The sequence below is a fragment of the Martes martes genome (genome assembly GCF_963455335.1).
Source record: "Martes martes genome assembly, chromosome: 11".
Classification (NCBI taxonomy): Eukaryota; Metazoa; Chordata; class Mammalia; order Carnivora; family Mustelidae; genus Martes; species Martes martes.
Genome location: NC_137899.1, coordinates 20,197,193 through 20,214,393, shown reverse-complemented (window position 1 = coordinate 20,214,393; position 17,201 = coordinate 20,197,193). Strand labels below are relative to the sequence as shown.

Sequence of the window (17,201 nt, the reverse complement as noted above, 5' to 3'; positions counted from 1 at the left end):
ATTTTTATTTTATTCAATAGGTTAAAATCCATTACTGTCCTTACTTGTTGTGATGATCAGTTTTGGAGCATTTCTTTATTTTCTAGCACAAGATAGTCCACGCTCATCTTCAATTTTCTTAGGTCCAAACCCAGAACCAGCAATTTCTTTAAATAACCATGGTAGTATTCTGTCATCTTATTTTGAGTTGGTGCAATGCAAAATACATATTGTAATCCATATAATGTATATATTCTGAGTATCAGCTCGTAATAAGATATAGGACTTTGAGGGAATTCATGCAGTTGTGCACCATCAGCACAATCCACTTTTAGAACAATCCCATCATCACAAAAGTTCCCTCCTTACCCAATCATCCATCAAACCCTACTCCAACACCCAAGGACAATAATTTATCTGCCTTCTATCTATAGTTTTGCTTTTACAGAAATTTCATATAAACAAAATCTTACAACATGTACTCTTTTGAGTTTGGTCACTTTCACCTAGAGTGTTTTTAAGGTTTAACCATGTAGTCTGATATGTAAGTATTTTGTTTCCTATTATTGTGGAATGTAACCTATTGTATAAATATATGACATTTTGTTTATCCATTGACCAGTTGATAGACACAGAGACTATTTCCAGCATTTGGCTATTATGAATAATGCCGCTCTAAACAGTGTGTAGAGACCTTCTTTGTGGACACAGGTTTTCATTTCTCCTGGGTAAATACCCAGGAATGCAACTGCTGGATCATACAGAGTGTATATGAAGAAACAGCCAAAATGTTTTCCAAAGTGGCAGTACTATTTTACTTTTGCACCAGTAATATATGAGTGTTCCAGTTTCTCTACATCTTCACCAACACTTGTTACTTACTGATAGTCATTCTGATTCCACTGGTTGTGCAGTGGAACCTCACTAGAGTTTTTATCTGTGTTTCCCTACTGATTAATATTGAGGTTTTTATGTATATGATCATTATTCCTCTGCATATCTTCTCAGTTAAACAATCTATTAGTATCTTTTCCCCCATTTTAATTCCTCCCTCTGGGGCTCCCCAACCTCCTCCACCCCATCTCTTCCCTGTATAACCACTGACCTGTTTCTATCATGATAGATTAGTTGTATTTTCCACAATTTTGCATTCCAACCAGTCCTTGTTGTGCATGGTACTGTGTTAACAGAAACTTGTGTATATCAGAACTATGCAAAGCAAGGACATAGTTTGAATGTGCATAATAAGTTTCAGTAAACACAGTCCCATGTAAAGCAAGGACTGTCAATATACAGAACTGTAGAATACATCCTTTTCTCTTCGGAGTCTTCCATTCAACATAATAATTTTGAGATTAATTATGTTTTCACATGTATCAGTAGTCCACATTTCTTTTTGTTGCTGATCACTTTCCATTATATACCTTTACCATGGTTAACTTATCCATTCACATGTTTATGAACATCCGTTGTTTAAGGTTACCGGCTATTAAATAAAAATCTGCTAGTGGACACTTGCATGCATGTCTTTTATGGTAATATTCTTTCATTTCTCTTGAATTAATACATGTGGGTATATTGCTGAGTTACAGGGTAGGTATATGTTTAACTTTTTAAGAAACTGTCAAACTGTTTCCCAAAATGGTTGCACAATTTTGTATTTCCATCCAGCAGTATGTGAGAATTTCAGTCACTCTATAAGCTCATCAGCACCAACACTTGATATGGTCAGGTCTTATAAATTTTAGGTATGTGCTTATTTGACATCTCTCTGTTAAATATCCCTTTGAATCTATTTTTATTTTTTTTTTTTAAATTTTATTTATTTATTTGACAGAGAGAGATCACAAGTAGGCAGAGAGGCAGGCAGAGCGAGAGAGAGAGAGAGAGAGAGAGAGGGAAGCAGGCTCCCTGCTGAGCAGAGAGCCCGATGCGGAACTCGATCCCAGGACCCTGAGATCATGACCTGAGCCGAAGGCAGCGGCTTAACCCACTGAGCCACCCAGGCGCCCTGAATCTATTTTTAAAATAGGACAAAAATAGAAGCTGAATGCTTTCTGAGTTCTGAAAATTTTTTAGACAGAAGTTCTTTGTTAAATATATGACTTGTAAATACTTTCTCTCAGTATATACCTTGTCTTGTATTCTCTTAATGAAGTAATTTGCAGAGCAGAAATTCTTAATTGTGATTAAGTCCAAAATACCAGGTTGTTTTTTCTTTTATGGATCAAGCTTTTGGTGTTCCATTGAAATCTTTGCCTCCTCAAGGTCACAAAGTTTTTATTTTGTTTCTCCAATCAGTTTTAGAATTTTAAGTCTTACATTTGGGTATCCATATGTTCCAGCATTATTTGTTAAGAAGACTATTGTATCATCACTGAATTGCTTTTGCAACTTTTTTTGAAAATCAGTTTTCCATATATGTGTGAGCAAATTTTTTGACTACTCTGCATCAATGATCTGGGTCTCTAACTTGACAACAATGCCACACTTGCTTTTCTTTTTCAAAGCTGTGTTGTATATCCTAGGTCTTCTGTATTTCTATTTGAATTTTAGATGCAGCCTGTCAACTTCTCCAAAACATCTGATGGGATTATAGATCTGTTTGGGAAGAATGGACTTCTTAACAACAATGAATCTATCAAACCATAAGTGAGGTATCTCTCTCCATTTACTTAGGTCTTCTTTAATTTCAGCAATATTTTATAGTTTTCAGTATACAGATGATATTCATCTTTCAACAGATTTATTCCTAAGTATTTTATATTCTTTGATGCTACTATATATGGAATTATTAAATTTAAATTCTCAATTGTACATTGCTAATACACAGAAATTGATTTTTTTGTATTGACCTGTATTCTGTAATCTTGCAGTAAGTGACTTCTTAGTTCTAGCTTTTTTTTTTTTTAAAGATCCCATCAAATTTTCTAAATAGATGATGATGTCATCTCTAAATGGAGACCATTTTATTTTGTCCTTTCCAAACTGGAAATTTTTCATTTCTTCTCCTTACTCCATTCCACTAGCTAGGATAATGTTAAACGGAAGTAGTTGAGAATAGAAAGAAATCCTTGTCTGCTCCCTGGTTTTAGGAGAGAAGCATTCAGTCCTCATGATTATGATTTTACCTGTTTCTTGTTCCTAAATGTCTTTTATCAGGTTGAGAAAGCTCCTTTCTATTCCTAGTTTGCTAAGAGTTCTTATCAGGAATGGATGTTGGATTCTGTCAAATGCTTTTCCTGCATGTATTGAGCTAACCATATGGGGTTTTTTGTTGGTTTTTTTTTTAGTTTGCTGGCCTTCCTTTTCCAATTACAGCCTTATATTAAAACCTCATTTAATCCTCCATAATTTTTAACCCTTCATATTTTCCATATCTTTCATTTATGCTGCATTCTGTATAATTTCATTAATTTTGTCAGTATCTAATTCATTCTTTGACTTTATGGAATATACGTATAATCTATCTGCTCAATTTTTTTATTTCAGTGACTTTATTTTTAATTTTTTAAATGTTCTATTTGGTTCTTTTTAAAGAACTACCTGGTCATTTTTTAAGTCTTTTGTTTCTCATTTTTTATTCCATTTTCTACTCTTTAAATATGTCATATATAGATATTTGACATGCATAAGAATATGTGTATATGTATCTTTGCCCCTCAGAGATTCTCTCACCTTTTACAGGCTCGAGAGTGTATTACGTTTATGTATATATATATGTTTTTCCAATATACCCAGAATTTATTTATACTGTAGTAAGAGGACTCTTCACAGGATCCAGTCCCTACACGAATAAAAGCAACAGTCTTTTCACCTTTATAAATTACTTACTGAGGATATCTGACTTAGAAACGTAACTGGCTTATTGTTACTTGATTTTTTTTTTTAAGATTTTTATTTATTTATTTGACAGAGAGAGACCACAAGTAGGCAGAGAGGCAGGCAGAATGAGAGAGAGGGAAGCGGGCTCCCTGCTGAGCAGAGAGCCCAATGCGGGGCTCGATCCCAGCACCCTGGGATCATGACCTGAGCCGAAGGCAGTGGTTTTAACCCACTGAGCCACCCAGGCACCCCTGTTACTTGATTTTTTAATCAAATTAAGATGCCACAGATAAGTGAGCTAATATTCTTCTAATAATATTAAAAAGATTTCACGGTTGGATGTCCTAAAAATTTTCTGAGTCTTTAATTCTATCACAAAATCATTTGATATGTCTAAAAGAGGAAAACAAAACACATTCTTTTTCACAGTTAAAATTCTCATTAATACTATAGCTTCTTAAAATGCTGAACACATTCCAAATTTAGCCTAATACATCCTACACACGATTACAAGACTTTGTTCGGTGATAAAAATTGCTGGCTTAGAAAATGAAAGTATCATATCTTGTGGATCCTGATAATATCCTGTGGATCCTAATACTTTGTCAATACTTTGCTTCACTCACTTTAACAAAGTGTTATATACAGTATTGATAATTACATAGTGACATTAGAACTCCTAACTGGTTTTAAATGACACCAAAATTGAGCAATTGACAGGTATGAATATATCTATTCAAATTATACTATGAACTTAAAATAAGAGTCTGTTCTACAAGTTAGCCAGGACATTTATTAAATTAAGCAGAAGTGGAATTAGTTACCTTCTTAAGGAAAAGCTTTCAAAAGGGCTCCACATTTAAATTATATTCCTAAAATTGTTATACCTGATATAATTGGTCCAGTTTTATTTTATATTCATGTGATAAAGAATATATCAGTATAAAGATGACACAAATGGTTGGTATGAACTATTTCCTATTATAAATCAAATGGAAAGTATTTATTAATTTAGCTTTCAGTAAATTTCAAAACTACTTATAAATATTTTAAAATTTTAAAAAACAAATTTTAAAAAACTCTTCTAGATAGATTCCAATCTCAAAAGGTATTTACTAGAAATAATCTGAGGAAAAAAGCCTTAATTCCTAAACAGATACTATAGAAAGCATATGGCATAATTTTAGTATGTTTCATCTTGAATTATTTACAATTTTGTTTATTAATTTTTAATATATAGTCACTGGTTAAAAAGACTAAAGCACTAAATTAGAACTTTCAATACTAAGATATTTCCTCCCTAAAAACCTTAAAATTGCGAAAGCTAGTAGTGTAAGAACTTTCTGTTCATAACCTTTTCCTCAAAAAGAGATTACACAAAGATTTAGAAACATTGGTCCAGATATCACTCTTCAATGACCCAGAGCACCAGATATACATCATCTTCTACTCAAAAGTTCTCTGAAGGCTTTAAGGATCATTATTTGGGAACTCCACTCACACTAGAAATCCTGCACTTTCTACAAAGATTCTGTTGCCATCAATAATTATTTTCACTAGAATAATAATGTTCTTACATGGTAGTTATATAATTAGCAAAAGTATCTCTTCATAACTTTGCAATAGAGGAAAAAACTCAAGAAATTATAGTAAATACAGTGAAGTTTATGTGCCATTTCTGCAATACGTGACAGGTATTTTGAGGGCTTTTATTTTGTTTTGTTTTTTATTTTTCTCTTGCCCTGGAAATCCCAAGTATTTAGGATCAAAAGTTACTTTGGACTTTTCACAAAAGACTGATCTTTTTTGAATACACATGAGTACACTGAATCCCAAGAGGAAGTTAATTTTTTTTCATAAACACTGCCATAAAAGAACAAATAACTATACTGGAAAAGTGTGCTGTATATGAGTATATTTTTAAATAGGAAAGAACGGTGTTTTAAAAACCAGTCTTTCTTGGTTTTACTCTTAATTCAGTAAGAAATCTTGTGAGTTAATGTAATGATTGACTAAAATGAAAGCATATATCTCTGTTTCTAATAATCCTTTATAATTGGTAGTAATTCACATGCTTTTAAAATCTGGCCCACAGAAGTTGCCAGTTTATTCATAATAATAATTGATAAGAATTTATATATGAGTTTCTATGTAGAAACTTTAATAATGTGAGAAAAAAATAATGTCAGAAACAAGCATCTTTAAATGGCACTATTCCTATTTCTGTTTTTTCTTCAGATTCCCTTAAATATAATGGTTTCATATAATTGTTTTTATGTTGTTAGTAGAATACAGCCAAACTATTAAAAAGCAGTAAAAACATATACAAAGGATTTCCTAGAAAAAGCTTGAAATCAAGCCACTCTAATAAAGAATAAGTTAATTTGGGTAGAAAGGCAACCAAAATTAGAAGAAATGAATGATAACACTGCATGTGCATTTGCTTACCTATAACCATAAAAGAACAAATAACTATACTGGAAATGTGTGTTGTGTATGAGTATATTTTTAAATAGGAAAGAATGGTGTTTTTATTCTTTTTTTTTTTTTTTTTAAAGATTTTATTTATTTATTTGACAGACAGAGATCACAAGTAGGCAGAGAGGCAGGCAGAGAGAGAGAAGGAAGCAGGCTCCCTGTTGAGCAGAGAGCCCGATGTGGGACTCGATCCCAGGACCCTGGGATCATGACCTGAGCCGAAAGCAGAGGCTTTAACCCACTGAGCCATCCAGGTTCCCTGGTGTTTTTATTCTTAATTCACATTCATTCCACCACTAAAGGTAAAAAATTAATAACTACACAAGGGAGATTAATAACTATGCATTATAGTATATGAATCCACCTAACAACTGGCTAGAAAAGCAAGGGGAACCAAATTTCTTGAGTTCTTGCAAAAAAAATTTAAGTCCCTCTCGAAAAACAAGAGAGGGGAAAATGGCAAGAGAATAGGAGGACCCTAGGCTCTCCTTGTACCATGTATACAAATAGATACCTATCAAATCATTCTAAATACCCCAGAAATAGACCTGAAGATTGGCGAAACAACTAATGGTAGAGAAGAGGCCACATTAAAGAAGGTAGAAAGTGTGGAGACACAGTTTGGAAGAGAAACTGACTGTGGCCACTGGGGTGGAAAGGGAGCTGTCACTTGTGGAGAAAGGCAAGAGACAGAATAGCACCCAGGGGAGTACAAGTGGAAAGTGAATCTCCATAGCAATTGGTCTGGAGAGCTAGAGGGGCTGACTTCCATGAGTTCTTACAGCCAGCAGGGCTTAAACCCGGAGTTCTGAACACCAGAAGGCATGACTTGGGGAGAGTTCAGAGGCATTGGAGCTGTCTTGAAAAGGCGGCAGGTAAACAATGTGTGGACATACAGCATGGAAACAGTGACCTGAAGAGAATCTAGGGCACAGAGTGGGTAGGTTATCTGCTCATCTCAGAACTTGTCCCAGAGAGGCAGCATTCATGGAGAGACCTTACCAGGAACAAAGGAACTGGTTGACACCATTTCCCTCCAGCATCCCTCAACATAAGCATGGGGCCACCTGGGGGAACAGTGCAATGCCCATACTCCTTATGTAACTTCCTTACACCAAGCTGGCCCCCCTCCCACTCCAGTGGAACTGCCCCTCCTAGTCACACTCGCCTCAGCCATAGAGGCAGGACTTCTTCCCCAGAAGACAAGCCCAAACCCCTGCCAACACCACATCTCCCAACCTGGGAGTTTTGCAGAGACTCCGTTCCAGCAGCAGTGCCAAAAGGTCTCATGTCACAAGCAGACCAGAGAACACCTATGTAAAATGTGTCACATTCAGGCCGGGAACCAAACACTGCCCACAACAGGCAAAGACAGCCTCTGTAGACGACTGGCCTGAATGATAAAGCAGCCAGGACACAACAGCTGATCGCATGCAGCACACAGTGGAGACACTGCTGGAAGTGCCATGCCTTGAGGAACAGAAGACACTACACAACAGGGCACTATAGGACCTCTTCTTCATAAGGCCATTACCTTCAAGAATAGGAGACATAACCGACTTTCCTAACACACAGAAATGGGCACAGAGATTTAGACAAATTGAGAAGACAGAGAAATTTATCCCAAATGAAAAATCAGGACAAGGCCATGCATATCCAGAGATTTAAGCAGAATGGATATGCTTGATAGAGAATTTAGAGTAATGATCGTAAGACTAGTCACTGGATTTGAGAAAAAAGTGGAAGACATGAGTGAGACCCTTAACACAGAGATAAGGAATATCATAGCAAAGATAAAGAGCTCAATCAACAAAATGAGAAACACACTTGACAGAATGAATAGCAGGCTGGAAGAAACAGAGGAACAGATCAGTGATCTAAGAGACAGAGTATTGGAAAGAAATCAAGATGAACAAAAGAGAGAAAAAAGAATGATGGAAAATTAGAATAGACTTAGGGAACTCAGTGACTCTATGAAAGAGTAATATTCACATTATAGGAGTCCCAGAAGAAGACAACAAAGAAAAGGAGGCACAAAGTTTATCTGAAGAGATAATAGCTGAAAACTACCCTAATCTGAGGAGGAAAACAAATATCCAGAACCAGGAGGCAGAGAGAACCCCCCCAACAAAATCAAGAAAAGCAGATTCACACCAAGACATGTTACAATTAAAATGTCAAAATACAGTAAAGAAAAAACTTTAAAAGGAGCAAGACAAAAGAACACAATTACATAAAAGGGAAACTCCATAAGGCTATCAGGGGATTTTTCAGCAGAAACTTTCCAAGGCAGAAGAGACTGGCTATTCAAAGTGCTAAATGGAAAAAACCTGCAGCCAATAATACACTATCCAGAAGGTTATCATTCAGAATAGAAGGGGAGATAAAAAATTTCCCAGACAAACAAAGACTAGTGGAATTCATGACCACTAAGCCAAGCAAGCAAGAAATATTAAAGGAGAGTCTATCAGTGAAAAGGAGAGACTACAGTAACAGTATGATGGTAGGAAACACAAAAGCAGTAAAAATAAATATTTTTGTAAAAATATCTGTCAAGGAACTTACAAAGTAAAAGGTGTGAAATATGACATCATTCAGGTTCCAGGCTGGGTTGGAATTCTCTCTTTCCCTCTGCACCACCACCTCTTTCCCTCTCCCTCTATCTCTTAAAAAAAAAAACAAAAATAAAAACAAAAACAAAAACAAAAATAAGACCCATCTATACGGGCTTACAAGAGACTCATTTTAGACCTAAAGACACCTGTAGCATAGAGAAACTTCTATCATGAAATAGATTTCCAAAGAAAGTTGGAGCAGCAGTAATTGTATTGAACAAAATAGACTTTAAAACAAAGTCTGTAACAAAAGACAAAGAAGGCTACTATATAATCATAAAGGGAACAATCCAATAAGAAGATATAACATTGTAAGTATTTATGTATCCAAATACATAAAATAGTTAATAACAAACATAAGGAACTGACAGATAATAAAATGGTAACAGTAGGGGACTTTAACACTACACTTACATCAATAGACAGATCATCTAAACTGTAGATCAACAAAGAAAAAGTGGCTCTGAATGACACATTGGACCAGATGGAGTTAAGAGATACACACAGAACATTCCATCCTAAAACAGCAGAATACACATTCTTTTCAGGTGCACAAAGAACATTCTCCCGAAGAGATCACATATTAGCTCACAAAACCAGTCTCAACAAATTCAAAAAGATCAAAGTCATACTATGCATCTTTTCTGACCACAAAGCTATGAAACTAGTAAATCAAACACAAGAAAAAAATATGGAAAACGCACAAACACACAGAGGTTAATAACGGCTACTGCACAATGAGTCAGCCACAAAATAAATGAAATAAAAAAGTACATGGAAACAAATGAAAATGAAAACACAATGATTCAAAACCTCTAGGATGTAGCAAAAGTGGTTCTAGGAGGGAAGTATATAGCAGTATAAGACTAGCTCAAGAAGCAAGAAAAATCTCAAATATGCAACCTAACATTGCACCCGAAGGAGCTAGGAAAAGAACAACAAACAAAATCTGAAACCAGCAGAAGGAAAGAAATAATACAGGTTAGACAAGAAATAAATGATACAGGAAACAAACAAACAAATCAATGAAATCAGGGCTGGTTCTTCGGGAAAAAAAAAAAAATCAAGAAAATTGATAAACCTCTTGCCAGACTTACCAAGACAAAAAAGAGAGCGGTGCCTGGGTGGCTCAATTGATTGAGCATCAGACTCCTGATTTCAGCTCAGGTCATGATCTCAGGGTTGTGAGATCAAGCCCTGGGTAGGGCTCTGTGCTGGGTATGGAGTCTGCTTAAGATTCTCCCTCTCCCTTTCTCCCTGTCCCCACATGTGCACTCTCTCTGAAAGAAAGAACGAACGAAAGAAAGAAAAAGAAAAGAGTATGCAAATAAATAAAATTACAAATGGGAGAGGAGAAATAACAAGAAATACCACAGAAACACAATCAGTTATAAGAGAATATTATGAAAAACTATATGCCAATATATTGGACATAGTGGAAGAAATGGATAAATTTCTAGAAACGTAAACTACCAAAACTGAAACACAAAGAAATAGAAAACCTGAACAGACTGATAACCTGCTAAGAAATTGCCTCAGTAACTTAAAAGCTCACAACAAACAAAAATCCAGGAACAGATGGCTTCACAAGCAAATTCTACCAAACATTTAAAGAAGAGTTAATACTTATTTTTCTCAAACTATTCCAAAAAATAGAAAAAGAGGGAAAACTTCCAAATTCATTTTATGAAGCCAGCATTACCCTGATCTCAAAACCAGATAAAGACACCAGGAAAAAAGATGTGGTGCATATGACAGACAGACCACACACACAAGAATATTATTCAGCCATAAAAAAGAATGAAATCTTGCCATTTGCTAGAGAATATATTGCTAAACAAAATAAGCTGGAGAAAGACAAGTATCGTATGATTTCACCTATATAAAGTATTTATGAAACAAAAACGAGCAAAAGGGAAAAAAAAGAGAGAGATGAATGAAGAAACAGACTCTTAACTACAGAGAACAAACTGATGGTTACCAGAGGGGAAGAGAGTGGGGGATGGGGAAATAGGTGCTGGGGATTAAGTAGTGCACTTGTTGACAATGAGCACTGGGAGACATATGGAATTGCTGCATCACTATAATCTACACCTAAAATCAACATGGTACTGTATGTTAACTGAGTGGAATTTAAAAAAACTTTTAAAAATTAATTACTATACAAATTGACAAAAGCACCTTATTGTTTCTTTCATACAATTAAAAGGCAAATATGAAGCAGCATAATGGAAGTGGGCATATACTACTGTAAGTACACGTGCAAAAACGAATTTGCCCAGCAAGTCTGAGATTGCTGTAGTTAGAAATACCTGCTTGCGAGGGTGGTTCTTGGCTGGTACCTGGGACTTGGATTTTGAGAGCATCCTCGTGATTCTCTGATAAGAACGCTCACTATACCTAAACTGTTTATCCAAATAATGTGGTGTATGTTGAACAAATGCTTTCTTTTGGGAGTCTGGAATTTTGGTACATGAACTCCTAGGTGCAAGGTGAACTTCCCTAGAGGACATTTTACACATGCTGTCACCACTTGTTGGTGGAGGAATTAACCCCTGTCTGTGAGTCCTGGAAGAGGACTCTTAAAAGCCTGCACCTGGTTGCCCCTATATGCTCTTTCCCTATTGCTGACTTTCCTTTCATGAAGCTGGTTTTGATTCATATCCTTTCACTGTAAGAAATCATTGCCACAAGCACAACTATATGCTGAATGCTCTGAATCCCAGCAAATCACCAAACTTGGGGGTGGTCTTAGAGATCCACAACACAACATATAAAATGCTTAAATTTTGGACTTACAAAGGAAACGATCTATACTGTAACACTGGAAACTTACTGAATTTTTTTTTTGGAACACTTATGTGTCAGGATTAAATGATGAATAGAATAATTAATTACTCTTTATTCCTTATTAAAAAGTGTCAAGATGAATGAATACAATGTAGAGTTGGATTTCTACGCATGGAAGGAATTCTTAAGACCCATGAGGCCAGTGGATTGGTAGATGGAAGAAGGAAGAATTTCAGAATATGAAAAATGGGATAGAGCAATGTGCTTTATAAGAAAAATTAACAACTGAATGGATTCCATCATTTTCAGCAAAGACTTTATAAGACATTATAATGACCACTAATTAAATTTCTCATTTACCCCAAATTTTCTCTAATGGAAATTTTAAAAAACATTTACAATGAATAATTTATATGATGGAAAATCAGAAATTAGTTTATGCATTTTAGAAATTAAGTCTATAAAAAGTATTACTGGCAGCATCTATTCAAAGAACAAGTGTGCTTATACATATGTCATAAAGAAAGCTTTTTGTTGTTAAGAAATACAATTCCAGGGGTGCCAGGATGGCTCAGTTAAACATCTGACTCTTGGATTCTGCTCAGGTCTTGATCTCAGGGTCATGAGACCAAGCCCTACATCAGGCTCTGCACTGGATGTGGATCCTGCTTGGGATTTTCTCTCTCCCTCTTCCTCTGCCCTTTTCCCATCCTGAACACACACACACACTCTCTCTCTCAAAAACAAAAAAAAAGAAAAGAAAGAAGAAAGGAAAAAAAAAGAAATACAGTTCCTTTGGCTATCCAACATGCAGCCATTCTGTAAGGTAAGAACACAAACAATGCTGGTCATATCTTCCTGCAGTTTTCAATAAAGAGGTAAAAATATTTAAATGTACCTTAACTATCTCTTCAATGAAACAAATATGAGAAACAGGATCTCTCTTCTTGGCTAATATCTTTTGTAGATGTTGTACCTAAAAACAGCAGAAAGGGGAAGAATGTACATAACTGGGTATTTTCAAAATGAAACAAATGTAAAGCTTAGACACTAGAAGCAGCCAGGGAAGGAAACGGGCATTGTGCTAGAGCCTCTACATATATTATAATCAGCTAATGCAGGCACTGTGAATGCTTAGAGATTTTAAGAAAGCTACCCAAGGTCACACAATTTAGAATAACAAGGCTTTACTCCATAATTAATGTTCTTTCCATTCTCTGAAATATTTACCTGTCCACAAACAGTACAAATATGATCCACAAGTTTCTCCATATTGGTCCAGAGGGAGGCACGAAAAGCTGCAGTGTTTCCTGGGGTTGGCATAGTAGATCGTCCAGGTCCCCCTGTATAGGAGTGACAAATATGAGAAATAAAAATTTTCAAATATAATAAAATATTTTGTTACAAAAAGCATACCCAAGCTAAAAGAAATAAGTTCCTTCTTTAAGAATTTATTATGAGTAATATGTAAAACCCTTTTATAGTAAAAGGATTCTAAACCTTTTATATTTAAGAAAAGAAGGAAAATAAGATCTCACACTTGGGCACACTGCATACACACACACACACACACACACACACACACAGAGGAGAGCTAAAACAAAAAACAATAATTAATGAAAATAGTTTTCTAAAAGTGGCAGTAGGAGTGGTAGGAGACATACAAGGTGAAAGGAATGGAGATAGAAGTGGTGAGTCTTTATGAGCCATATAAATGTTTTATGTATTTTATTTTTTAAAAAGATTTTATTTATTTATTTGACAGAGAGAGAGAGAGAGAGACAGCACAAGCAGGTGGAGCCTCAGGCAGAGGGAGAAGCAGCTCCCAGCTGGGCAGGAGGCCCAATGTGGGGCTTGATCCCAGAAACCTGGGATCCTGACCTGAGCTAAAGGCAGATGCTTAATCGACTGAGCCACCCAAGCACCCCTGTTTTACGTATTTTAAAATAAATGTAAGTTTAAAGAGAATGGAAAAAGCAAACCCTAAAACAAAAATGCAAATAAATATCAAAACAAATGAAACTAACTGTATATCAAATTGATAACACAACCACACTGGAGAAAACAATTAACTGAGGTAATTTTTAATTACAGAACCCTAACTTTAGTGAGATATATCTTAGGGGCAAAAGGAATTGTAAAGAATAATAGTACTTAGCAGATTTTTTGCTCACATAGCAATCCTGAGACTACTTTAGATATAGTTTGCAATAGACTAAATGAAGATTCTCACCATAAACAGAATAAAGATTCAAATATGCAATGGGATCAAAGGAATTTCTCAACTCTGTCCACTGAAAGGGTGAAGAGACAGTGACTCCTAAATAGAAATGAGTACACCTAGCACCCAAATTCTGATTTGCATGCACCATTCCCCAATAAAAGAAACCAGGGCTCATTGAGGAAAAGGGTCATCCATATTTGGAGCAGTGAAAGCACAAGGTATATCTGGTACATACGGTGCCAGAGAGCAAAGAAATGTTCAAAGACAAATGGAGACAGGTCAAAGTACATAGCACCTTGACTGGAAGGGGCTTCCCCAAAACAGATTTGGGAACATTTGACCATCCTGAATGATAGTGATGGTAATGGATCATAAAATACTGACTAAAAAATAATTCATGAGTCATAGTGAAAATTCAAATGTTTAAAAAAGATGCACTTGTGATGAGCACTGGGTATTGTATTCAAGTATTGAATCACTATATTGTATATCTGAAACTAATATTACACTGTAGGTTAACCAAATAGAATTTAAATAAAAACTCTAAAAAATAAAAAGGATGGAAATTTCTCTTTACAGAAGAATGTCAGTTAATAAATGCAGAGAGAATGATAGAAAATAATAACCATTTTGCAACTCCTAGCAAAATAATTAATTGAGGGAAAGGTAACCACTGGATATTAAAACACTGGATGAAATGTTATGGAAAACAGGATATTCACATGGTCTTCAGGTATGCACCACAAACCACTTCCTAATCACAAAGAAAAGAAAGTACTCTTATAAGAAGCAGTCTGACATATACCACAGTAATGAGGTGATTTCCTTTAGCATCAGCAGTAATGAGACAAACTGACATAATTTGGGTACTTACTGATATGATGTTAATGGTAAATATACAATATCACTTCACCAGTTTGTTTACTCTGAATATACCCATGAAGAGACAATCAGATAAATCCAGATAAATTCAAATTATGGAGCTCTCCAAACATGTTAATGCCATAAAAGGCAAAAAAGGCACTGGGGTTATTTTGATTAAAGGAGAGAAAAGAGACAAGACAACTCATAGAAAAACAAAATCCTGATTGGTTCAAGTTGGGGGGAAAAAAAACCACTGTAAAGAATATTTTGGGGGGAAAAAAGGATATTTGGGAGAATAAGTGAAAATGTGGAATATGGATTATACATTAAGTAATATTAATATATCAATGTTAAATTTCTTAAGAATGATGTCTAAGAATGTTCTTGTATGTAATACAGAAAAACAGCTATCTGTGCAGGTCTAAAATGTTTCAATATAGAAAAAAGGAATTTTAGTCTCAAGTGGTAAAGTATAAATTCCAGGAGTGCCTGGGTGGCTCAGTCAGTTAAGCACCCAACTCTTGATTTTGGCTCAGGTCATGATCTCAGGGTCATGAGATCAAGCCCTGCATTGGGCTCTGCACTCAGTGTGGAGTCGGCTTGAGATTCTCTCTCTCCCTCTGCCTCTGCCCCTCCTCCCACTTGTGTTCTCTCCCCCAAATAAATAAAATCTTAAAAAAAAAAAAAAAGAAAGAAAGAAAAGAAAAAGAAAAGTGTCAATTCCAATCCAAATTAAGCTTTTAAAGCCATGCAGAAGAGCTCATCAATGATTAATTTATTCTGTTTTAAGGGGGGCAAGGAACCCAGAAAACCAGAGGCTGTTTTTGTAAGCTGCTTCATTATAGATTTTCAACAATTCTAAGTTTAGAAAAGAATTACATGTATCCTCAGCAAAGAGTGGCTATTAGTTTTTAGTCTGATAACAGTGGAAAGCAATAAAAGAGAGAAACACCTATGAGAGAAATACTGACTTTAAAAATATGAATAATTCCTGTTTGAAAGCTAGAGCTAATTAATTTTAAAAATTATCTGCAGTGTTGTGCAGACTATTAAAGAAAAGCATACAGGGAATAGAGAGGTAATCTTTAACAATCTGCAGTTAGCTCACATGTCATATACAGAATGAAATAACAATGAAGAAAGGGTATACAGTGTCTTTGTGAAAATTAGAAAATATTGATCAAATTCCTGGAATATGCATAGCTCAATTTTATTATAAAGAATTATGGGACACATCAACCCATCACTCTCTTAAAATAAATATGAGCAGGGCCCCTGAGTGGCTCAGTTGGCTGAGCAACTGCCTTCCACTCAAGTCATGATCCTGGCATCCCAGGATCGAGTCCCGCATCAGGCTCCCTGCTCAGCAGGGAGTCTGCTTCTTCCTCTGACCATCCCCCTCTCATGCTCGCTCTCATTCTCTCTCAAATAAATAAAATCTTTAAAAAATAATAAATAAATAAATAAATATGAGCCGATACATAAGAAAATACTATTTTCTGTTTATATTTATTTTGGAGAAACTGAAGCAGAGAAAAATGAGATCACAATCATTGGTTCATCTAGTTCTAGAGGTTTCATTTTTCTTACTTACTTATTTGGCACTTAAAGATTTTTATCCTCACAAGCTAAATACATCTTGTTGAAGAGATCAACATGATAAAAATAATCAACTGAACATAGAATAGCTATATAAAGGAAGAGGAGAAAGAATAATTAAAACAGAAAAACTGATGCCATTATCGGCTAGCTTCAAGGGAATCAAGAAACGAAATAGTGTCATAAACTAAGTTTTATTAAATTGATAGAGGAAACCAAGAGTTTCTCAAAAAATAATACTTAAGAGTGATTCCTAGTTACTGATAGTAGAGTAAAATCATTTTTCTACAGTCTTCCCTTAACAGCTAGTGAAAATAGAACAAAAAGTAGAGGAAAAAATGAACTTCAAAACAAAAAACAAGGAAATCAACTAAAACAGCAAACTTGAGATTATGTATGCCAAATGTTGAGGATAAATCAAAATGAAGGAACCAGACAGCTGTCATCTTAGACTATTAGCAAAAACCAAATTGTCCTTAAAATCAATTGTAAAAATTTAAACAGGCTATCCAATGATCCTTTGCTGAAATGGGGAGACATGGGTGAGTCAGGGAAGAAGCTAATAAAATGTTTAATGTTACAGAATAACAACAAAGAAAAACTAAAGGAGAAATAATAAAATTATATTTACATTGTATAATAAATAGTCCTCTAGTTTTGGGAGACTCTTAGAGGTGAAAATGAGGTGAAAGAGGAAAGAAAAGCAGAGAATGTGAGGTTTCCACACAAAAACTGCTTAAATGGCTTTACAGGGACCCACACTAAGCTCAGAATGACCGAAAATTTGAGGAAAGATGTGTTTCCAAGATGGAAGAAAGGAAGTTGGT

The 17,201-nt window shown here is 35.2% G+C and overlaps 1 protein-coding gene across 1 annotated transcript in view; it reads right to left on the bottom strand.

Annotated features, from left to right (window-relative positions):
• The window catches only part of COG5 (component of oligomeric golgi complex 5), a 283,807-nt gene that overhangs the window by 112,554 nt on the left and 154,052 nt on the right, over positions 1–17,201 (bottom strand). Inside the window, exons 9-10 of the mRNA XM_080818263.1 lie at positions 12,918–13,030; positions 12,586–12,663 (exon numbers count right to left, since the gene is read on the bottom strand). Coding sequence (XP_080674389.1) covers positions 12,586–12,663; positions 12,918–13,030 — 191 coding nt within the window. The remainder of the gene's footprint in view (positions 1–12,585; positions 12,664–12,917; positions 13,031–17,201) is intronic.